Source organism: Lontra canadensis, unplaced genomic scaffold, assembly GCF_010015895.1.
Source record: "Lontra canadensis isolate GAN:19392208 unplaced genomic scaffold, GSC_riverotter_1.0 scaffold22, whole genome shotgun sequence".
In the NCBI taxonomy this organism is placed as follows: domain Eukaryota; kingdom Metazoa; phylum Chordata; class Mammalia; order Carnivora; family Mustelidae; genus Lontra; species Lontra canadensis.
In genome coordinates this window covers 4,821,936-4,845,831 of record NW_022631016.1, presented here as the reverse complement: position 1 = coordinate 4,845,831, position 23,896 = coordinate 4,821,936, and the positions used below count along the sequence as shown (strand labels likewise).

Sequence of the window (23,896 nt, the reverse complement as noted above, 5' to 3'; positions counted from 1 at the left end):
CCAAGACTCTTTATGAAGACTCCATGTTGAAATGTTATTATTTTGGGGGTGCCTGGGTGGCTCAGTGGGTTAAGCCTCTGCTTTTGGCTCAGGTCATGGTCTCAGGGCCCTGGGATCAAGCCCCACATCGGGCTCTGCTCAGTGGGGAGCCTGTTTCCTTCCTCTCTCTCTGCCTACTTGTGATCCCTGTCAAATAAATAAATAAAGTATTAAAAAAAGAAAGAAAGAAATGTTACTATTTTCAATACTATGCTAAATAAAATGCAATAGGAAAAGGAATTTCACCTGTTTCTTTTCACATTTTTAATGCACTTACTACAGGAAACTTTAAAGGTCCGTGTGTGGCAGGCACTGTATTCCCACTGCCCTAAATCTCCCAGCTGTAAACTCTTACGGAAGACGAGGCCTTTCCTTAGTGGGAACAATGAGCACCAAGGGACAGAAAGACGTCCCTGCATCAAGGCATCAGAAGTTCAAGAGCAGCGCGACCGGACAAGCTCTCACCCAGCTCGGGTGCCGGGGGGGCCTTGCCGCCCCACTTCTCCTTGATCCACCGCCGGTAGTCGATCACTTCCTGGGTCACTTTGATGATTCTTCCTAGAGTACTGCAAAGGGACAGCGGGGGAACCAACGTGCTGCAGAGCGGCTGCGGAACCCACAAGCCGTTCTGACTAGCTGTTTTATATTTTCAACAACATATCACTTTGCCCAGAAAAAAGAAGAAAGCCAAAATAATTTTACAAATTGTATTCCGATTTCTGATGCTGGAGCCCAAATGCACTCTGAGATCACACTACAGAAAAAGTGAGTTCCCTTACACAGATGTCCTTGAACCTAGAGCCGGCTACTACAGAAGACGGCTTCAACCCTGTGCGTGAGCAGGAGAGCACCCCCGCCCCGCCCAGCACCCACAAAGGTCTGGTACCAGCAGACGGTGCCGAGACTGCAGACACCCGGCACAGGCCCAGAGCCCTGCTGGAAAGCCCCGCTGAGTGGGCAGAGGCACAGAACCCACCAAGAGCCGGTGAGCGCAAGAGCCGGTGAGCGCGAGCGCCGGGCGCCGGAATCCCCGTGCTGCACGGGGCCCGTGGCCTCTCGCCACCACCTTACTCTTCCTCCTTTCCACTGCCCCCTCACTCCCTCCCTCCGCCCGCCAACCCCGCCACCTCCCGACCACTGCGCAAGGATTTCTCACTGCCAGTACAAGTGCACACTGCACAAGTGAGCCCAAACGCAGAATGAGGGACGGGTCTGCCGGAGAGATGCAGGGTGGGGCCCGCGGACCCACGTGTACTCTCCCTTTAAGCTCATCATGTGCATTTTGAGAACAACCTGAAGAAAAAGCATTACCTTCCAAAGTGGGAAAAGGCCAGAAATCATTTCCCCAAAATAAAATGCCCTGAAGAAATGGTGGACAACCCCCAAATAAGAAATTTTCATTGCTCAGCCACGGATGAACCAAACGTGGCCCTCCTCATCGATCATCGCAAGTTCTACTAGAATGTCGTAGAATGGTACAAATTGGTGTACACATTCTACGACTATGTAGTAGAATGTACTATGAATGGCGAACCCATTCATAAACCTCACGGAGGCCAACAACCGAGGCCAGCAGCGCCCGCCGCACAGAGGCTGAGGCAGGGAGCTGCCAGGCCACCCGGGCCGTGAGCCCAGGACAGCGACACGACCTGCATTACCTTTCCGAGTCTCTGTTGGGATAGGACCTCGCAAGGGGCGACACGGCGTGACTGAGGACAATGTAGGCATAGTCAAACACCTGCTTCACCTGCATGGCCCCGTATGAGCTGCGGCCAACGTCGTTTCCTGAGACAGAAAGGCAGCTGTAAGACCCTGCAGACACCGGGCCCTTCGTCCAGACCTGTGTGATCGTCCCAGTTCTTCTGCAGTGGGCCCTGGCCACGGACACACTCCCAGACCACACCAGAGAGCCGAGGCAGCAGCCTCAGTCCGAGTGCAGCCGTGCTGACAGGGCGTGCACCGCAGCGGGCACCTGGCCTGGGCACCTTGCAGCTCAGTCAGCACCCACCGGACCTGCAGGAAGCGAGTCCTTCAGGGCAGAAGGCAACCAGGTCTCCTCTCTCCAGTTCTAAGGACCAAGATGGGTGGCAAATCAGACGAAGCCATCGTCACTGCAGTCACCAAGTGAGCCCCAGTCAAGGAACGTTTAATAACAGCACAGTTGGGGATTTTAATTCACATTAACTCATTCTTCACAATTCAAGGAAGCAGGATGCTTTAGAAGCCATTCTGAGTACTGGAATTTTCTCTCTTCCAGGTCTGATACTATAATCCAGTGATAATGTGGGCTTTCGTTTTTCAAGTACATTTAAGCACTGAAGACACTGGAATCCCTGTAATTTAACTGATCGAACACAGACAAACGGATGTGGAAATACGTTCCTCTGCTGCTGGGAAAAGCCATTCTGAAAATATATGCGTCAGTCCTGCCACTAGTGAACACCAGGACCCTCGGTAGTTTCCTGCCACAAGATTTTTAAGAAGCGAATGTCCTACTCCAGCAGCCATGAAACAAAACAAAAAAATCCATTAAATTTAAGGACATTAAAAAATATATACAGAAACGGAATAACGAAAAACACCAAATCCAGATGCAAGGGACAAACTGGAGCAGAAAAAAAGCGGAGCACGGCAATGGAAAAGAGGCAGGACCCCACGACGTCATGAGGAACACAGCCGGGCGGACACAGACTAAGCACGTGAATGCGCACACCGGGGGACAGGCGCGGCGCACCGGGGCGCAAGGTCTCCACCACTTTTGTCACCTGTCACTGACTTCATCACCAACAGTAACAACAGTATCTCACATACTAGACGCTCAATAAGTATTTGTGGACTCGACAAATAAATATTTGCTTCTCCTCACTCATCATTAAAGAAATGCAAACTCGGGGCGCCTGGGTGGCTCAGTGGGTTGAGCCTCTGCCTTCGGCTCGGGTCATGGTCTCAGGGTCCTAGGATAAAGTCCCACATCTGGCTCTCTGCTCCACAGGGAGCCTGCTTCCTCCTCTCTCTCTCTCTCTGCCTGCCTCTCTGCCTGCTTGTGATCTCGTCAAATAAATAAATACAATCTTAAAAAAAAAAAAAAAAAAGAAAGAAATGCAAACTCAAGGCACATGTATGTTGCATGGATCTATCAAAGCAGCGAGAGTTATAAAGACCAACCCTAATGGAGGGGGAAGGCGTGCCCTTCGTTATGCTCCTGGGAGTAAAACTAGGGAAACCAGACACCACCTCGGGATGGCCAATGCAGCAATCCTCACAATGGAACATGCCGTACACACACACGGAAGGGATCTAGAATTTGTTCTGAATTAAAAACACAAGTCGCGAAACTGTATGTATTACATGATCCATTTAACTAACAAGACTGCAATAAATATTAATATCCATGTAGGAAAAAAATGGAGAAATGCACACCAGAATGGAAGGGGACTGTGGTCTACCTCACTTTTCTCTGTGATATACTTTTTGGAAGTGAATGGTTTATGATGAAATGTAACAAATACCTTCCTAATCAGAAAAAATCAACTTTTATTCCTTAATTTTTATTTTCTACATTTTTCTGGTAAGTTGCAGAACGTAAACACTTTCCAACTTTATAAGAAGTGAACCGGAAGGCATTAAGACACACTTTGGAAGGTGTCCCCATTAACTGTCAGGACAGCGGGAACCTGCATCGAGGCAAAGGAGCCTTGGCTCGGGGACTGCAGACCCCCGCCTCCCCTCCCTTGCACCTGTCGCCAGCCAGGCCCCCAGGCTCACGGCCAGTGAGGAGCCAGGCCCCCCAGGCCCCCTTACCAGGCAGCAGAGGGTCCTCAATGCACAGCATCGACGGTCTGTACCCACTGGTCATGGCTTTCATGATCTCTTCTTTGGCGATATAGGCACCTCCTTCTTTTATTCTAATACCAGTTTTCAAGTAATTAAAATTTCTTCCATAGAGTTCAAAAAACTCTACAAGAAGCATTCCAAGGTTTTCATCAGCTCTCCGGGCATCGATTCTCGGATGCAACTGGAAAAGCAACAGACCCCACATTTGGACTCAAGTCACTTTCTGAAGACTGCATGCAGCGAGGCCCGCTACCTCGTGGCTCTGCAAGGACACACCCCGGCGACGCCTGCTCACTCACCAAGTCCTTGCAGGCGCTCCGGGCAACAGCCGGAGGCACCCGCACAGCCTGGAGGCCTTAGTCAGTACACAGTGTTGGAAAGAAAGAAAACCTCTAATCTGGATTTTTTATTACACTTTAATTCTCTGAAACTCCTCATCCATTGAGGGTCTTCCTACTGACACGGACCTCTGATTAACAAGTCGCCAAAAATGGATCACTAAGCAGACCACATTCTCCACAACTGAGAGTCATCTAGACACCATGTTATAGGTTCTAACCTTAATCCCATTATTCCAAAACAACCCACAGAGGGCAGTATGAGGCTGAACAGTGTCAGTGTGCCGGCCCGGAAGTGGAGAGATTAACTTTTAACTGTGTACAGGTGATTGGTATTCTGTCATAATATTTACACCAAATTGACATCCCTGCTTGTCACACGGATTAGTGCCGGCCCCAGTTCAGTGCCCCGTTTTCTTCAAGCAGGAAATGGACCCGTTCTGAACATCGGCCTCGTCTGCCGATGCCCTCCTGACCCAAGAGGCCCACAGTACAGACCTGCGCGGCCCATGAGGACAGCCACAGCCGTGGGTGGCTATTTCTACTTAAGTTAATTAAAACAAATTAATTAAACACTTAGTTGGCTGGCCACAGGACAAGCGCTCAGTAGGCACGTGTGGCTTGGGGTCCCTGCGGGCCTGTGCAGACCGAGGATGCGCCAGCTGCATGGGAAGGGCTAACGGACGGCGCAGGTCTGGATGCTGACGGTCATGTCCAGGGGAAAGCACAGCTCCTGACGGAAGCAGGAGGGCTGAGACTTACAACTCACCGCGCCCCGAGGAGAGGCACACCCTGACGCTCACCAGTATTTCTAGGGTCCACAAGCACCATGGCTTCTGAGGATCTGCTCGGGCAGGACAGTATTCTCACTTTTGCCTTCTAGTCAGAGTCAAACACCCGAGTGCTGGCCGGTGCAAGGCTGGGCCCCCTTACCTCAGTGAGTCAAGAAAGGCACAGCTCTGAGGCAGGACAGGCCAGGCACCAAGGGGCGTGCCAGCCAGCCACTCTGCGTGTGCGCTTCTGTGGGGTCACGGGACTGCTGCCAGGACCCCATGGGGTAAGGAGACAGGAGGCGCTGAGGCCAGTGCCCAGCACCATAAAAACAAGTGGCTGGCATGATAACAAGGCTACTGAAATAATTCAAATCAGGAAAAACATGAAGAACTAAGTCAAGAGCAACAGGTTGTATTTAGCTCAAAAGAAAATATCCAAAAATTAGGGAAGAATGTCTCCAAGGGTAGCATCACGGAAGAAAAGATGGAAGGCAAAGCAATGTGAATAAATTGTAAGAAAACAGGAGCAGGATTCCGTTTTCACTATTCTTCCAGTATCTCTGGCAAATAAACGCCACGGGAGTCAAAATAATGAGGCGGTGTGACCGCGACCTCATCAGCAGCATTAACGGGAAAGAGACCTGAATTTTGGACATAAAACCCTAAGCACAATCACAAATACAAAATTAATGACAAACGTGGAGAAGCAGCTAGAATAGACAGGAAAGATTTCGTGAAAAACGGAATATCCTTCATTCAAGAAAATATAAATGGGGTTAATGTTTCCATTAACTCAGAAACTATTTTATATGTTAAGTAACTAACATATAAATAAGTTTATACATTAAATAAAACTGTTTTATATGTCAAGTAAGTATCAACATCACAGCATTTAATACGTCTAGGTAGGTTTTCTACTGACAGGTTGTCCCACGGTACTCAGTAAAATAAGGGCAACATAAAATTTGAGACAAAATATTTATGTCTTGTCAATCTGAGAAGAAAGGCTCTCTCTTCAGCAATTTTTTTTACCATATGTGGTTCCTAATTTTTTTCTGAAACAAATTTTTCATAAATCACAGTCAGTAACCAAGAAAATCAGTTTTTTATTGTCCATCAAGGCATGAAAAGTCTCTCCATGGACAGGGTCCTCAAGTTCGGACCGGCGTGAGCCTGATGGATGGGACCAGGATAGCCTGCCCTCCCTCAAACTGTTCAATCAACTACGAAAATGAGCTATAAAGGAGAAGGAGGAAAGAAGTATCGATCAAAATAGTTTTATTGTGACAATCAGAAGTCAATTTCTCTAAACCAAAGCGAAGCGTGCAGGGAGAGCAGGGGCAGTTGGAACCCACGAGGCAACGGCTTCACAACATCAAGGGAGAATGTGCAATGTGTTCCTACGCAAGGCTGATGAGAGAACGCACACTCACCTGTAGAAAACTAATGGCCATTAAAATTAGGCTGTATGAGCTAATTCCACCTGTAAAAACTTCATTCAGGTCCCTCTGCAGGAGGAACTGTTTCAATACTAAAATCAAGTAAGGCAGCAATGAATATTTCTGTAAATTAAAAAAAAAAAAATCAGTTAATATACCTTTAAACATGTGCCACATAGCAAATTTCACATAGTAGAAAAAAAAGCTTACTCAATCCTCTTACCACCTGGAAGGCTCTAGGCCCATCATCCTCAATTTTTAGGTGCCTGAGAATTAATTATGTGAAGACTTGCTAAGACCCCCCGGGAGCCACATCCCAGGTCATGGTTCAACAGGGATGAGGCTGGAGGAGCTCCTCCCCAAAGCAGAGCTCAGAGAGTCGGAAAGGAGTGTATTCCTTCCAATTAGTTCCTGTGGCCTAGCTTGCTCCATGACAGGTGCAGGCTGGGGGCAGGGAGGAGAGGAGGGGGATGCGGCCGTGAGCCAGGAAGGTCCTGGAACCGATGCGCAAAACTCCAGTGCCCAGGGACCCCCAGGAGAGGAGGGGTGGGGGAAGGGGGTGGTACAGCTCACGAGGCAGGAAGCCAAGAACAGAAGAACATGGACAGCAGGCTGAAGGTAAGAAGGAAATGGAGAGAGGCTGGAGAAGAGGGCTGGGGGACAGTGGAAGCATCTGCTGTTTTCATGTTCTGGGGGGCCCAGAAGTTAAGGGAAGCAGTTTAGGCAGACAAGCCTGCTGCTGCAGAGTTAAGGGAAAAACTGAAGGAACAAGGTCCTTGAACCTGTGGGAAGAGGCAGTATCCACATTACGATGCTGAGGTTGCCTCTGTAAAGGATTTCATCCCTTTCCCTAAAATAGGAGGGAAAGACCATCTATTTAACCGGACCACACACCTGGTCAGCTAGCCCATCATTGGGCACTGAGATGATCCCTAGTAAGCACACCACATCGCGACGCCTTCCACTTCCAATAAACTAAACTCGCAGATCAGGCACACTGAGCTCTCGGGAGGGTCATTTTGTAATCATGAGAAGAGCACTTTCACAAACTCTCTAGAATAACACTCAACTTCGTGGTTAGCCAGGAAAGTAAATCTACAAAACAGCTACATAATTTCGGAGTCTCTCTAGAAATAATATTGCAAGATAAATAATTCAACTGTAAGTCTTTATCATTAAAGACTATCATTCAGTTTAAATCCCACCATATGCCCAGCGTAACAGGTCCCCATTCTGACAGTGCTAACACGCTGGCGACAGCACCTTCATGTAATTCTTGATGAGCTCTGCTGCCCGGACCCCAGTCTCCATGTTAAAGCTGATGTCGACTTTAACTTCAGTCTCCTGGTCTGTGAGTTTTATTATCGGTACCTGCAAAGAGTTAATTGAAAAAAAAAAAAAAAACCTAAGCTTTAATGGCCAACATTCACTGCAGTCTGGAATCAAAATGTTTCCTATGTTGTACCCTGAGGTTCTTCTTCCTAACTCACGAAAGGGCTGAGAGATCATGAACCCCAGACTTTAAAAAATGAGAAGAAAAGGGACTTTTGCCAGAGTCGGCCTCCTTAGTCCTGGCACCCAGACCCCTGCCCCACCCCGCAAAGTTAGGGCTCACCTCTGCCCGGCCCTCCTGGACAGACTCAGAATCAGCCACTACCTGCGGGAAGGCCGGGGCTCCAGGAGGAGAAGCTAAGTCCCTGACCCCCCCAGGGGTGCCTGATGATGGAGCAGGGCTCCAGGTCCCCAAATTACGTTTGTGAGAATTTCTGAAAACACTCAGAGTAGGTTTAAAGCCAGTTTTTCAATTCGGTTTTGTGCTAATGTTGTTTCTCCAAACAATTCTACACTAAGACAATTAGTGTTTTCACTAAGACAATTCAACTAAAAAAACAAACAAACACACCCAAACCAAAAAACCACTTCCCTGTAAAACCAGAGAATAAGAAGCTATTTTGGAAATATTCTCATCAGAAAGACTTACCACCACAAGGTGCTCAAAACCAGCCTCACCAGAACAAAGCCGCCCCAGCAGCCACAGAGGCCACACTCCTCCCGACCCCCACACAAAACTTTTCTTCCCTGAACAAAAGGCAAGACTTTGTTTCCCTCAGCCTCCAAGGAATGGAAGAGGATGTTCTCTGACCAAAATGAGCGAGATCTAATTAGAGGTTGAAGACACCTCACAGAATCCAGGGTGGCAAACTGCAAAGTGCCTAGGACACACTGTGACAGGGACGGGCAGCGGGTGGTGACAGCAACTCCTGGAGATCACCAGGACCACGAGGCACAGTGAGCCCCAGCCAGTGTGGCCTAGGAAGGGAGAAACACAAGAGGCTTTCCCAAACATCTTACCACAAACTATTTCAGAAGGAGCCCAAGCCTCCACAACATACTACACCTCCCTCGTGAAGAACTCCTGTCCCCATCACCACTGGGGACCTTCCTCTCTACACTGAGTGCTTTCCTGAAACCACTCCTGGTGATCACCTGCCCCTGCACACACTCTCCTACACACACACTCACAGGTTGAACCCCAGATCCTAGAGATTACGAAGAGTGCCACAATACTTATTTTTCAGTGGGTGTTCAATATACACAACCGTTCTTCTTAAACGCAGCCATCACGCTGGGTTCCGGGGCTCCGAACCAGATGATGCGGAGGCTGCCCGGCACAGAAGGCTGCACGGCAAGAGCTCGCAAGGAGAGAAAGGAGCAGCGGAAGACCAGTGCGGCTCAGTTACCCTGAGGTCTCTGCAGCAGAGCAGACGGTGTGGTGTTACTGCAAAACCTACCGGACGCGGTCTGTCCTCCAGAATGCTCTGGAGCCCAGGACAAGCAGGCCTGGCCTCTTCACCTCTCTCCGTCTAAAGCAGGATACCTGGTCAGAGACAGCCATCACCTCGTTCTCTTCGAGAAGCCAACACCACGGGACAAATGGCAGAGCCCCAAGAGGACAGGGCTCCGGGCTTTCATCGTGACCACACAGAGGGCAAGTGACTTCAGTTCCGAGCCGTCTCTAGTCCTGGACTCAGATAAACCTCGACGAGCGCACATCAAAGGACCCTCATCTTCCAACTTCTCCCCAAGATCAAAGGTTTTTACATGGGTAAAGTTTTGAATGAAAGAATAGGCAAATTTTGTTTCTTAACTATAACTTGGCAATGGTAATCACTTTCTGGGCAGACGGCATGCTTTCACCATTCGACTACGTGTGCCCAAAATGGCAGCCCCGAACGCGTCCCTTTCTCAAAGTTGATCGAACGTATTCTAGCGCCAAGGGCAGTGTGATGCTCTCACAGCCTGCAGTCATTCGGGGCGTCATGAAATACGTTCTCAGCTAGTGATCCTAACATTCTAAACAAATACAAGTACATTTATATCAGCAGGAGAGAGGGCTCCTGTCCACAGCCTAAGCTGAAGCCACAGGCAAACCACACTGCCGGCAGGGTGTGAGCGCCCACGCGGGGCTGCGGGCCGAGGCCCCACACTTACTGTAGCTTTGTCAAGGACTTTGATGGAGCACGGCTCGGCCACGTTGTGCTTCCGCAGAGCTTGCTCCAACAGCTGCAGAGGAGGGCGCTCCCACTTTCCAAAGACCACTAAGTCGATGTCACTGGACAGAAGAACAAGTGAGTGTGAAGGCTCGGCTCACATCACTCCCCGGGAACGCACACATCTGGGGCGGACCAGTGCCATGGTGTGCACACATCCATCTCTTTCCAGGGTCACACACAGCCCCCTGTGAAGCACGCCCCTCTGAGGCTCCCTGGCTCTTTCCTCCTCCTGTGCTGTCTACACGGCATCGTTCCTGCTGACCTGGGCTTCCTGGGCACCTGGAATCTGGTCAGTTCCCTACTGGCCCTGCCAATGCCGACCCTAAGTCCTGAGACAACAGCCTCTGCAGCGCCCAAATCGTAACAGTGGGTGAGGAGACAGTGAGCTCTTAACAAAACAATGTACATAAAATGGATCTGGGTATCGAGGCAGTTCCTGACAAGACACTGCAGAACAATTTTAAGACGCAATCTTGTTGGATGTTTTTTAATTAAAAAATACAAACTACTACTTAAATAGAATTTTGCTTGAATCTTCATTAAAGCGGAAGGTCAATTTCCAAAAACCTATCCAAAACTGGCACGGCGCCTTCCACCGCATTTTCTTCCGGTGATGCTCCCGCGGGTCTTTACGTTTCTGGGTCCCGCATCTTTGCAACGTACTTCAGTATTGAGTGCAAGAGGACACTACATTCAATTATCCTGACACTAAATTCAGTTTCACTTCCTGCAATTTTTCCTCTGTACTCCCCAGTCTTCTCCTTTAGCTCCCATTTCTAGCCCGAGAAACCTACTTGTAGCCCTGACACACACGCAGATGGGCCCACCTCAAGCGCGCAGCAGCACGAGCGGAGCGGCTCGGCCGGGAACCCACCTGGTCGGGAGGTAGAGGCCTGTGCTGAAGCTGCCAAATATCTGGACCTGGAAGGGAAGCGCGGCCCCGTCACTACACCGGCCGCCACCGCTGAGCCCCTGCTGCGCCCTGGCAGGCCACATGCCCACTCTGGGGCCAGACACACCTGCCCTGCAGGCTGGGGCCGGAGGCGGGGGACAGGGTGTAGCAAAGCCCCACCAAGCAAAATCCTCTTTGCCCACCCGCTAAAGACCTACCCCAAGAAGGAATGTTTAAAAACTCGGGTTAAGGGATGAAACCATTATCGGCCTTTCCCAAAACTGCTCAAAGTGGACAATTTTCAAACCTGTAGCTACAGTGCAGAAGTGGGGCTCTGCCCCAGGGCACCCAAGCTCACAGACAAAAATGCGGAGTGAAATCACAGGAGAGGAAGGGAGTGAAGGGGCTGCCCCTGCCCCCCTGGGCACACGCAAGCCCTCCCAGCCCAGCGCATGCATCTATCACGGGGTGGTCTCCAGTTACGTCACCACCAGCAGGGCAGGCTGGCTGTTCAGGGAGCCCTGGACCGTCATCAGCTTGGTCAGAGGACACAGGTCACGGCCTATGCCAAGCACCCCAAGTGCCCACGACCCCCATCTCAAGGCACACATGTTCATGCACAGCAAAGTGCGAGGTGAGGGAATTCTCCCCAGTTCTACAAAAAGGAACGTATGCTATGTTGCATAATGAGGACAAGGGGTAGAATTTCTAACCTCAAGGGGAGTTGAAAAGAACGGTAATCACACTACTCCAGAAACAAATTTCCCTCAGCCCACGGTCCCCACACTCACCCAGAGCGCGTGTGAAGCACGGGTCGTGCCCCCGCCCCCCAGCAGCCGCTCGGGGAGGTGCGAGGCAGGGCCTGGGAACCCGCGGGTGCCACCCCGCCACCCTGCCCGGGCCCTCGAGGGCCAAGCCAGGGACTCAGGGCCAGGGACACCCTAGGACCCCAGGCGCTTGCCATCCCTGGTGTGACCCAAGTGCAGTAAAGAGAGAACCCACGTCAGCCGCTGGCCAGAGGTCTTTAACCACGGTTTCAATCCGCTTCACCACCTCCCGTCTCATGGCTGCTTCTTCAGGACAAGGGGACATGAAGTTATAAAAGTCAATGATTTCCTCATGAAGTCTGGTGGACAAAAGAGAAAACACACTCGAGTTACTGTTACAGCTGAGTACGTGCCGTGCGAGAAACACAACGGCTCTTCTTCCCACCACGAGCCCCAGGCTAGACGGGAGCCCCACGGCTGACCCCCCTACAGGAACCCCTGGCAGACCCCCAGCCGGCTCGCTGCGGCGGCGCAGACCCGCGGGCCAACCCTGCCAGCGCCAGGACGGACACTACTCTGGGCACTGAAAGCTGCATCCACAATGACCACAGCGGGGCCAGCTCTAGGAAGCCGAGGTCAGCCCATTTCTGAAGGCCAGAGCAGAACCCTGCAGGCCACCAAGCCCCCCAGGGCTACCACTCAGCTGTCCTCTCCTGAAGGCGCCAGCCACCCAGGGAGTCTCCAAGCCGAGGTGGATACAAGCCCTCTCTTCCTAACAGAGCTCCAATAGTAGCATTCCCAGCAGAAGAGGGAGATGAGAGCCGCCTCGCTTGCACTCAGCCTAACCGTAACCCCAGGAGCCACCTCTCGCACCCTCCACCCGCCCTAGGCGAAAAAGGCCGTCCTAGGGCAGGCCAGGCTTGTGGAGTTCACTTTCAGGGCCAAGGATCTACAGCGAAGACTCCTCCTGGGAGAAGGAAACACCCTCATCCCCAGTCAGTCTGAAAGATGAATTCTAGGGGGCCAAGTAATCAAATCCTGAGAATTAAGACAAATCAAATTTACCTGTTTCACTCTAAGTTTGATTAATAAAAGAGAAGACAAAATAAAACTTGCTCAATAATAATAAAATAACGTTAGCTCAAAAGCTAGCAAAATAGTTCTCATACCAGAAGGGAATACTTCTCAACAGGACAATTAATGTCCAGTGACAAAGGCAAGGGGCATCCTATCACCTCACATACTCTACTGGCCCTTCTCTGTCTCACCTGAAGTGCTGCCCGCACCCCAAAAATCCGCACGGAGCGACCATTCCTAACACTCAGCAGCAGGTCTGAGGGGGCCTGGAGGCCCCTGAGCATTCACGGGACCCTAGGAGGAAAGCAGTGCTCAGCCCCCTTGTTCTCGGTACACCTGCGATACCAATTACACTGTCGCTGGAACTCGAGGTCTATCGCGTCTACGACAGTGGTTCGGCCAGCCCTGAGGACAGTGTTTAACATATCCGAAAAGGTTATAAGTCATAGGACACTGAATTTTCCCAAAATACCTATCAAACTCCAAGGTTTGGGGAGTAAAGCACCTGTCACTTCAACAGTTACTAAGCACCAAGGACACCACAAGGCATCAAACCACAGCCCTGCCAGTAGCTCAGATGGCCTGGGTGAGTCTGAGATGTCATCTAGAACCTGCCATCAACTGGCCACATGGTTAGCAGGACCCGGTACGTCAGGTTAGTGGGTTAGTGGTCACACCAGGAAGAGCCAAAGGCGACCCCGGCTGTCAGCAAGGACATCCTGGGGGATCTGCTGCGTCAGTCACTGTCGCAGCGGAAAACTGCTGGAAGGCGCTCTGCTGGCCATCACCTGGTCCGTGGCAAGCAGAAGAGCACGTGCGCTCCTACAACTGCTAGTACTGCCAACAGTGTAAAACTGAGAGACAAAATAACAAGAAGAGAGGCCAATTAAACAGTGAGGCCAAAGTCAAGCACATGCAAGCCAGCATGCTAGAATTCTACCCACAGCCCAGAAATTCAGTAGCTAAAACACCTTGTAAACAGGGCATAGCAACGAGCCCACCGTGCCACCAACTTTCTCTTGTGCTGTGCACATCTGAAATCACAGCATAAAACCGTCCCCGCCTGCCGGCTTCCAGGACTCTGGTGCTCAGTCACCCTCCACACGCCGGGAAAGGAAGGGGCACGAAGGGAACGCCTGCGCCGGTCTGCACAGACACGATCCCCTCAGTGGGACAGTGTCCGTTTTATCTGATGTCTGCCTGTGACAGAAGAAGGGGCTGCTGAGCACTTCTCTCCTGCCCGTATTTCAGGACAGATGAACAATGAGTCGAGGCGCGCGCGCTCCCAGAGCAGGAAGCGGTGCCAAGTGGGACACACAGGTCTCCTGGTTTCAAGTGTCCCGTTCTGCCGAGAAGATGCGCTAAGAACACACCCAACTGAAATGAGTATGAAATGGGGCCTAAAAGCGACCTGCGGTAACAAGTATCAGACAGGAAGAGTATTTCTGCTTTGCCTTCTGGGACCAGAAGGGGCACTCCGGCCCTAGTACTAGGGCACAAGAAGCCCCTGCTGGCCCTTCCTCAAGGCAAGCAAGGTTCGGCGAGGCACTGCATGACTCCTGGAGCTGCCTCAAGACCACGGCGCTCTGGGGTGTGAGGACACCATCGGCCCAGAAAGACACAGGAAGGTCTAACCATCGTGACATCCGAGCGAACTCCAAGACCCCCTCAGCCGCCTGCCCTCCAAGTGAGGAAGCACCAAAGACCAGGGTCCGGGTGAGGGGCAGGGGACTCGAGCAGGGAGGGGACAGCTGACCACTCCGGGAGGAACGGTGGAATCCGAGCAGTTCAACAGAACCCACGCCAGACGGGGCAGGCAGCAGCCCTGCCCCCATGCCCCTTCCTCCCTCTTCCCTGGGCCCTTCCCGAGCACCGTGCAGGGCCCACGGCTCACCGCCTGATCCCAGCACCAGAACACCACTTGCTCGTGGACGGCATCTGACCCACGGGAACAGATGAATCAAAGCACGTTTTAGTTAAATAAATATTTCACTTATGTGCCTGTCATTTAAGATCACGTTCCCCTTAAAATATATCCCAACTTCACATCCCAAACAGTGCCAAACAGCCCGCAATATTCTACTTCATGCTAACGTTACCCGTACTTACTCCCACTTTACGAAGCTGCGTGTGTCTGACAACACACTTTCACCAGCACGCGCCGTGGGCCACGCACCCGCTGCAGGCGTCAGTACGACCCAGGCCATTTTATGGGTCTATGACCCACATGTTCAACTCTCCAAAGCAGCTCCTCGTGAACGTCCATCATCATTTACGTCCACACGATCGTTACTGCCCAGAAACAAACACGAGGAAGCTCACTCTTCTCACGTATCAAACCTCAAAGGCATTTCACAGCTGACAAGAGATCTACAGAAAACCACACCGAAGTCTCCTTCTCCACAATTAGCTGCTGCCTCGTAGGGTGCAGCGTCAGCCCACCAGAGGCCGGTCTCCAAATCTCCCATGACAATTTCTACTCTGTGACCATCACAGAAGAAATTCCTCTACGAAAGATCACAGAGGTGGCATCTCAAAACCAGCAGGAAACTACAATTATTTAATGGGAGGCCCTGGGACACGGCCTCCTGTGGCAGAAGCTGGCTGTCCACCAGGATGCTAAGGGGCCCCTCCCATAGCCTCAGGTGGCCAGTGAGCCATCGCCTGGTCCCTGGGAAGCACAAGGAGCACATGCTCTCCCGCGGAGGCCGGCAACACACTTCCTCAGACGGTTTCTTCAGGGCAGAGAAGCCCACACAAGCCTGAGAAAGGCCCCCAGTGTGGAGCAAGGCAGGCAGGCAACACAGAGGGATAAGCCCGCGATGGGGATTGGACCACCACGGCTCCATGACTTCTGTCCTCTGTAGGCAAACCAAATCCTGATGCAGGAAACTAAAGACAACGGTGTGAGACTCCTACATTGTTCTACACTTGAGAATGTGATACAGATACAGAGGTGAAATTTCCAGGTGAAAAAAAAGCCGAGAGAAGAAAAAACCCACAGGAACCACCCCTTTCTGGACTCAGAGGAGGCTTTTCCAGACACCAACATAGAACGACAACCACAACACCAAGACTGAAGAACTTTATCCAAAACCATGCTGAGTGTAAACAAACTAAAAGCCAAATGACAACTGCACATGGCAGAAACATGACAAATCTGAGTCTGCACTAGACCAGGCCCTGGCCTACCCTGGGGTAAGCGGGCAACTCACCGCTTCTGAGAACCTGTGACAGGACACACGGACATCCGCAGCGCCTGCTCACTGCGGGACCTCTGGCCGTAAGACATGGTCCCATGTGAGTCACTGTCCTCTCATTAAGAACAAGGAAGATGGGGGCGCCTGGGTGGCTCAGTCGGTTAAGCAGCTGCCTTCAGCTCAGGTCATGATCCCAGGGTCCTGGAATCGAGCCCAGCATCAGGCCCCTGGTCGGCAGAGAGCCTGCTTCTCCCTCTGCCTGCCTCTCTGCCTACTTGTGCTGTCTGTCAAATAAATAAATAAACTCTTAAAAAAAAGAAAAAAAGAAAGAAAGAAAGAAAAAGAATGAGGAAGATATGTGTGCACCAGAAAGGAAAGACCCCCATGACAGACGGCTGGTGCAGGTGAAGACACAGCCCCACCCCCATGCGACTGTCTGGCCCATATACGCACCACATACGTGAGAAGGTCCAGTAGGCCACATGCCAACGCCCACAGTGTCTGCCACCCTGGAGGGCAGGGGGGCTGGTGTGCAAACACTCCGCTCTCTACTCCAGATACATTTTGACTACTTAGGCCTTTTTGTGTTTTACAAGAATGTGCTCATTATATAAATTTAAAAAATAAACAGGAAAAAGTCAACTGCATTTTAGATGACAGGACTGTGATTTTTATTTTATTTTTTTTGCTGGCGTGCATTCTCTAATTTTAATGATGAATACAGATTTCTTTAACAAAAAAAAAAAAAAAAAAAGAGGAAGAAGAAGATCGAGTTAGGCTTCCGAACTCCTGAAGCCTCTTCCCGTCCACCTCACCCAAGACCGTGAGATTCCAGAGCAAGACTGGCTTGTGCAGGTCTAGGTTCACAGAGCAGACACTGAGCACAGCTGAGGGGCACACAGGTAGCAAGCCCAGGGCAGGAAGGGGAGGAGAAGGGAAGGAGGGGAGTAGAGGGGAGGGGAGGGCAGCCCCGTGCTCTCCAGCAAGGTGCAGCCAACACAACATGCCGGGGCATGGCCAGGTTCTGTGCCAGGGGCTACTGAGCACCTGCCCTGGCTACTGCAGCTGTCACCTGACTTAATTTAAATCTGGACAGCCACCTCTGGCTAGTGGTCCATCTCAGACAGGCTCTCTGGCTGCTTCTTCCTGAGACAGGCCAAACCTAAGAGGGAGCAGGCAGGGGGAGCCCCATGAGAGCACACTTCTCAAGCTTCTCCAGAACCGGACGCATGGGCTCGGTCACCTCCCCCAGGTCCTCCCTCTTCTCACCCTCGCGGGCCTGGCAGCCCACACAAACAGAATTGGCCCGCCCCGGGTAAGGCTCACTTTGGGGGCTCCGCCACCTGCACACACACCCGCTCCCAACGGAGGCCACGTGGAGTAACAACACACTACTGCAAATAACGCTGCAGTGAACACAGGGGTGCACCTCTCTTTTCAACGTACTGTTTTCATTTGCTTTGGGCAAATACCCAGTAAAATCACTGGATGATATGGTAGTTTTGTATTTAATTTTCTTAGGAAACTCCACACTGGTTTCCAGTGGCCGCACCAATTCACGTTCCTACCAAAAGCGCACAAAGGTTTTTCTGCACACCCCCGCCAACACCTGTTATTCTTGTCTTTCTGACACTAGCCATCCTGACAGGTGTGAGGCCCTACCTTCTCAGGGCTCTGACCTGCATCTCCCTGATGGTGTGTGATGTCAGGCATCTGCACAAACGACGTGCGGAAGCAGCCAGCTGCCCGCTGGCAGGTGAGCGGACAAGGATGCGGCACACGGGTACAACGCAGCCTTCCTCAGCCACGGAAAAGAAGGAAATTTTGCCATTTGTAACTACATGGATGGACCTAAAGGGCATTATGTGAAGTGAAATAAGTCAGATAAAGAAAAAGAGCAGACGATTTCACTTACATGTAGAATCCAAAGAATATGCAAACAACAAAAAAAGCCCAGAAATGGACTCCTAAAGTCAGGGAAGAAACATGGTTGCCAGAGGGGCAGGGGTGGGGGACGGAGCAAATAAGCAAAGGGGATTAAAAGATACAAACTTCCGTTTAGAAAATAAGTCGCGGAGACGCAGCAGGGAGTGGAATGCGGGCCACGTCTGGGAAAGGTGGTGGCTACACTCATCTGTAGGGAGCGCCCGGTGACAGAACTGCTGCCTCAGTGTCGGATGCTGGAGGCAACGTGACGCGGTATGACAATTGTACTTCCATTAAGAACAAACAAAACACCTCCTAGTAGGTCTTGGGACTCTCTTTTCCAAACTTCCTCTAAAACAAACGTTTTAAAACCTTGGGGCTAAATGTGGACACAAACCATGTCTGTCAAAGCTAAGTGTTACAGCTCTTGATGTCATTTCAACACGTGTTCCGTGCTACAATGAAGCTAGGCTTTAACTGCCCAACAAGGGGTCAGTAACAACGGTGCTAATGATTAGGGCATTTTCCAAAGAAACTGATCTAATTACAGAGCTGGGCAGAGACTATTGTTCCATCTCCACTAGGAAGCACTCACATGTCTGAAATTGGGAGGCAAGTTTCCATGTGTGGTTGGGCACCAGATCAGTTCAAAAGTAAGCGTTTTTTTCCTTCATGGAACACTGCACAACGGTGCATCTTTTTAGGTCAGCTGATCCCTACAGGAAGGTGCCGATTTACAAAATTTGTATTTCCGACCCACAAAAATGGCAGCTTCAAATGGTTCGACTTTTTGCATGCAATGGCACCTCGAACCCAGCAGAATACGGGATTAGAAGTTGACCGTATGGCAGGCTGGGGGAGCAACAAGAGTATGTAGCCAGGACCCACGCGAATGCGAGGCCCACTCAGCCACCGTCCAGCCACAGAGCCATGAATCCAGTCGGGAACCTCTGCACGGAGCCAAGAAGCCAAGCGCACGCGGTGCCGCGAAGAGAGAGCGCACCTGGGCTCCCAGCGCAGACGCTCGCCTCACCCTGCAGGAGGTCACTGGCTTGGGCACGGGCAGTGGGGAAGTGGGGCTGCTGCCCCGTGCGCAAGAGCAGGGCCGTGGGCGCGCATGGCACACCCCGGACAGCCTGTCTCTGGAAGCAGAAGGCGGCGGACGCTCTGGGCGAGGCAACGGCTGGTACAGACCAGGTGCAGCTCTGAGATCCGATGCGGGAGGTTATCACACTGGCACATCACAGTGCAGCGAGCCCCAATGATTCCTTTTCTGGATATTTTAAGACAGACATGGTGAGGCTGGCTTGCAGTAACTTTCAGTTTTAATCACGAAAGCACTGGACTTCCGAAGCATTATTTTCCAGTGTACTTTTAAACTAAATCCTAGAATACTAGAAAATAAAGTTCTGTGATGAATGAGGAAGACGTTTCTCATCTAAAACTGTTCTCTTACATGAGTCCAACCGTTCAAAAGGTAATGACTGCTCAATTGTTAGTACGTTTCCCAAATCAATTTCTGCTTTTAGTACCAAATAATGAAGGTCAGCAACATTTTAGTGTCTATCTTATGAGCACCCGGTATATGGTTGCTGTAAATATTTGTGAAACCCAATTCCATGGGTTATTTTAAAAGGTGAAAGATGTATTATTCACTTACCAAGTCAAACTATCTGATTCACAGCAAATAGAGCTATTGATGAACACATACAACCCACTGCGGGAGGGTGATTTTTAATGTTAGAAGCTGAGCTGGTGGGGTTCCATGGTTCTCAGAGCCTGGGGCTGGGGGCGTTGGGGGCTGGTTCTGCAGGTGCCCCAGGCAAGTGCCTCCCTCACTCAGGGGACGTGGGCAAACAGGCCCCAGGCAGAGCCAGGCCCCGACCCCTCTCCCAGCCCAGCACAAACTGCAAGTGGCCCAAAGGAGACTTCTGTGTACTCCCCAGGGAGGACAGGCAAATGTGCTGCAGCAGGTAAAGGACACAAAAAAGGGGCCCAAAGTGAAGACAATGAAATGTATTTTAAATAAAACAGCATGCGAAGAAAGGGGGGCAAAGGAACCACCCCTGACGGTGAATGATGCTGGCCTGTGAGGGGAGAAGCACAGGGGGATTTGTCTGCTCCCATTGATTTTAAATCCCATTGTTTCTTCTAAGGAAAGTGATGGTCAGGGCAGATTTTATGCATCACTTTCTTAGGGGAACAGGGAAGGCAGATGAACACGTGAGCGACCTCCAACATGGCCTCTAGCTTCAGCATCTGAACCTCCAAACACGCTCTAAAGGGTCACAATGTTGGACTTGCCCAGCTCCCTGAGATCTTAAACCCTAAACACTGGTTCCCTGGGCCCGTCCCCATGGTCCCTGTCCATACTGTTAGCCACAGGTCCCAGTTTACCCGGAACATCCCCCGTTAACTTGGTCAATTCCAAATGCTACGGGAAAACCAAGCTTTCCATTTCAATGGAAAATGCAAAGGAAAATACTAGAAACCATCTTCCACTGTTAATTTATTCCATCTCCCCCACCACCACCCTTCCCAACTCTTCGTAAAACCTTTCAAAAGCCTTAAAAAGCCAGCGGTTTCACAGAAATTGGAGCTCCTTCCCCTTGGCTCCACAATGTTCACGGTCTAAATTTTTGCCCAAATGATGTCTTAGTGAAACCATTTTGGAGTTAACCACTGGAGTGGTATGAACGTTAAAGCACGCGCTGATGGGCTTGCAGGGGGTGAAGGACTCAGGCCGCACCCCTTGGGCACAGGCACAGACTGAGAAGAGGCAAGCACAGGTACAGACCCTAACTAGGAAGAATGAGCTGAGGGGCGCCTGGGTGGCTCAGTGGGTTAAGCCTCTACCTTCAGCTCAGGTCATGATCTCAGGATCCTGGGATTGAGTGAGTCCTGCGTCGGGCTCTCTGCTCAGCGGGGAGTCTGCCTCCCCCTCTCTCACTCTGCCTGCCTCTCTGCCTGCTTGTGATTTCTGTAAATAAATAAATAAAATCTTAAAAAAAAAAAAAAATGAGCTGCTGAGCCCACGGCAAGTGCAGACATCCACACGGGAATGGCTGAATATTTCCATTTTCAGGCGTGAATGATCCTCTTTAAATTACATGTGTGGATACAGCTAATGACACAAGTCCTTTTTTGTTTATTTTTAATTACGTTACAAGGAAATTAATGCCTGCACCAATTACTTAGAAAACCTTGAGGCAGACCTTCAAAGGTTTTTTGGGTTCTTCGATTTTTTTGTTTGTTTTTTTAATAAAAGCTCAAAAATGGAAGACAGACAACTGAAACTGCAAATTAGAACCCAGTATGTTTCCAGAATGTTCCCTCACTTATGTTGTTAATGTGGTAGCTGTCCCGCCAGGCTCCCATCAGCCTGCTTTAAGGGCCTCCCCATGAGCAGCTCTCCACTCCAGAGACCTACCTGTGTACCCATCTCTCTCCAGAAAGCTTTGAACAAAGCTACCCTTACAATGCTTTTAACATGTTAATGGAAGAGTGACGCCCTTGGGAGAAGCTGCTACCAGAGGAGGAGGCTGAGAGCAACAGATAGGGAAAGGAGGGTACCTCCTAGGGGAGGGAGGAGTAGGCAGGGTGGGCTGGGAGGGCACAGTTGTTGCCGTGGGGCAGGCCAAGGCCAAGCTGGGTTGAAGAGGGTAAAGCCATCTAAGCATTCACAAAACAGCCAGGTCAGAAGGGCTCTACAGTTTGGAATCATCACGGCTACTCTAACTCTGGTCCCTGCACACTCGGCTCCCAAGAAAAGTGAGCTCTCTGTCCCCTTCCCACCAAGACCCCTCGGGGGATCAGTCACTTTGAACCCTGGTGCAGGTACATGTCTGACAGGGTTTCAGAACCTCAACTGAAGGCCAACAAAGGAAGTGACACTCTTCTGACTTAGCCAAGGAAACCCAAGCACACTGCAAGTGCAAGAAAAGGCCCTGGGGCCACCCAGAAGCCAGAGAACCACAGCCGTCTTCTCTTCCCCTCAGAACAGAGAGCAAGAACTCAGATACCACAGGCTTATACTTAAGCTATGACAAACTTTCTTAATTTAACCATTTCTTCTCAATCTACCTGTCGCTGGTAGAAAGGATGTTCAGACATGGCTTCTAGAGAAACTCTGGTAAAGCACCTGGGAGCACCTACAGACCGGACTGAAGCTAACCCAGCATTTCACAACCTGAGTCAACAGTCCTGCAGAGGGTCAGTACTACTCTGAACCATTTTGCACTATAAACCTCCAAACCACCCCATGCTGCAAGGACCAGCTGGAGAAAAACCACTTGCTTAGCACGTCCATAACCTATCATGGGGCAAAAATGACCAAAGGACTCAGTCTCCTGACTCTGGTGCCCTAGAGAGCCCACAATGCAATCCAGGGCCTTCAAGCCTCTGAGGAGCTCACAGCCAGGAGAGCTGCTTAGGGGACAGGGAGAGGCCAAAATGGCACTACACTGTGCTGCTTTCTCCTGCCCTGGTGCAGGCCACCTGCCCCAAGCCACACAAGGCAGCCACAGCATAATCAGCAACTACTGCAGCCACCTGGAGGGGACTCAGAGGGAACCAAGTGGCTATGTCAAAAAGCCAGGGTCCTCAGCCTTGCTCACCAGCTTAACTAGCTGCATCATTTTTGAAATGAAAATAGCTGTATGTTCCGTCATCTTTCCAGAGGGCCCTTTTCATTGGGAAGATCCTGTGAGGAAGATTAGTAAGAGTCTGAAAACGTTAGCGTTCTGGGCAACGCCGGCCAGCACCATCCACATCAGCGGCATTTTCATCAGAGCCTCCCAAACAGTCTTCAAAGCAAATACTACTGTCTCCGTATTACAGATGAGAAAACAAAGTATTTATTAGGCAGATGATAACCAGCCAGTATCATGCAGCCAAAAATCAGACCCAGAGCTGTGAAAGGTCAAGCCACACTCGGGTGACCCAACATATAGAAACATGTGCAGAAACTCACTGTGGGTCCCTTTATAAAGAGTGGAAAGTTGTAAATAGAACTTTATTTAGAGAATCATGTACATCCATGTAATATTTTTAAATTGTTTAAAAGAGCTTTTCAATGACCAGAGGAACCACTTATCTTGAATCAGATTTAAACAAATACAAGAGGACATCTGTGCACTATATTTAGAGTAGCATTAAAAGCATGGAAATATGCTCAAATGTCAGCGGGAAAATTAAGGGTAATTTCTCTTCTGTATTTTCCAAACTTCTTCAATAAGTACATTACTGTTTTCATAATCATAACCCCTCCCAAAGAAAGCATGACTCTGGCTTTGTTAATTGACACCAACTTCACCTCCAAAGGTCACAGGGCAGAACTCTCTGTGCTTGTGCTCATTCTCTGGTCTCCTGCCTCTCCACTAGGGGCGCGCCAGTAGGGGCATTTCCTTCTGGCTCCGTCCCAGGCCACGAGTGAGCCAGGCCCGGCACGGCGGAGGCCCAGGGGACCCCACGGACTGCTCAGCGTCAAGTCCCGCAGGCTACAGGTCCCTTCAGCCCTCAGGTTCTGGCTCTAGAGCCACCCAAGCCACTGGTTCCGGAAGGGACTCCCGACTGCGGCACTCCCCCCACCAGACAGGGTTTCTAGAAACACTGCCCCTACGGTCCCAGAAAATCCTCTGCAGAGGCGGGAGAACGGCCCGGAGGAGACCTGTCCGAGGAAGAGGGTGTGTCTGAAGCAGCGCAGTGCTCTGGCCACACCACCGCAAGCGCGGCGAACGGGCGTCTCCGCGGGCCGCTCTCCGCACAGGCACTGCGGTCACACAGCTGAGAGAAGATTCGGAGGCTACACTTAGGCTCGCCGGGAAAAAGCCCACCACTCGTTGTGAGGGTATCATATCGCTGTTCTTATTAGCTGACAGCTACCGCCTGCCGGCTCCCTGCGAGCTCTGTGCGACACGTCACTGAGCACGATCCCGATAAGCACCATCACCTCCCCTTTTCCGGAAGGCTCGGCCGGTAAAGCACCTGCCAGCGGCGCGCGTCTTGCATGAAGAGCTCAGGCAGGGCAGCAAGGCTCCCGCTGCTCCCGGCGCTCCC

At 50.9% G+C, this 23,896-nt stretch overlaps 1 protein-coding gene across 1 annotated transcript in view; it reads right to left on the bottom strand.

Moving 5' to 3' along the window:
* Positions 1-23,896, bottom strand: part of TENT4A (terminal nucleotidyltransferase 4A) — a 72,746-nt gene that overhangs the window by 5,677 nt on the left and 43,173 nt on the right. Inside the window, 8 exon segments of the mRNA XM_032861853.1 lie at positions 505-605; positions 1,698-1,824; positions 3,841-4,054; positions 6,418-6,546; positions 7,687-7,794; positions 9,916-10,036; positions 10,852-10,898; positions 11,872-11,995. Coding sequence (XP_032717744.1) covers positions 505-605; positions 1,698-1,824; positions 3,841-4,054; positions 6,418-6,546; positions 7,687-7,794; positions 9,916-10,036; positions 10,852-10,898; positions 11,872-11,995 — 971 coding nt within the window.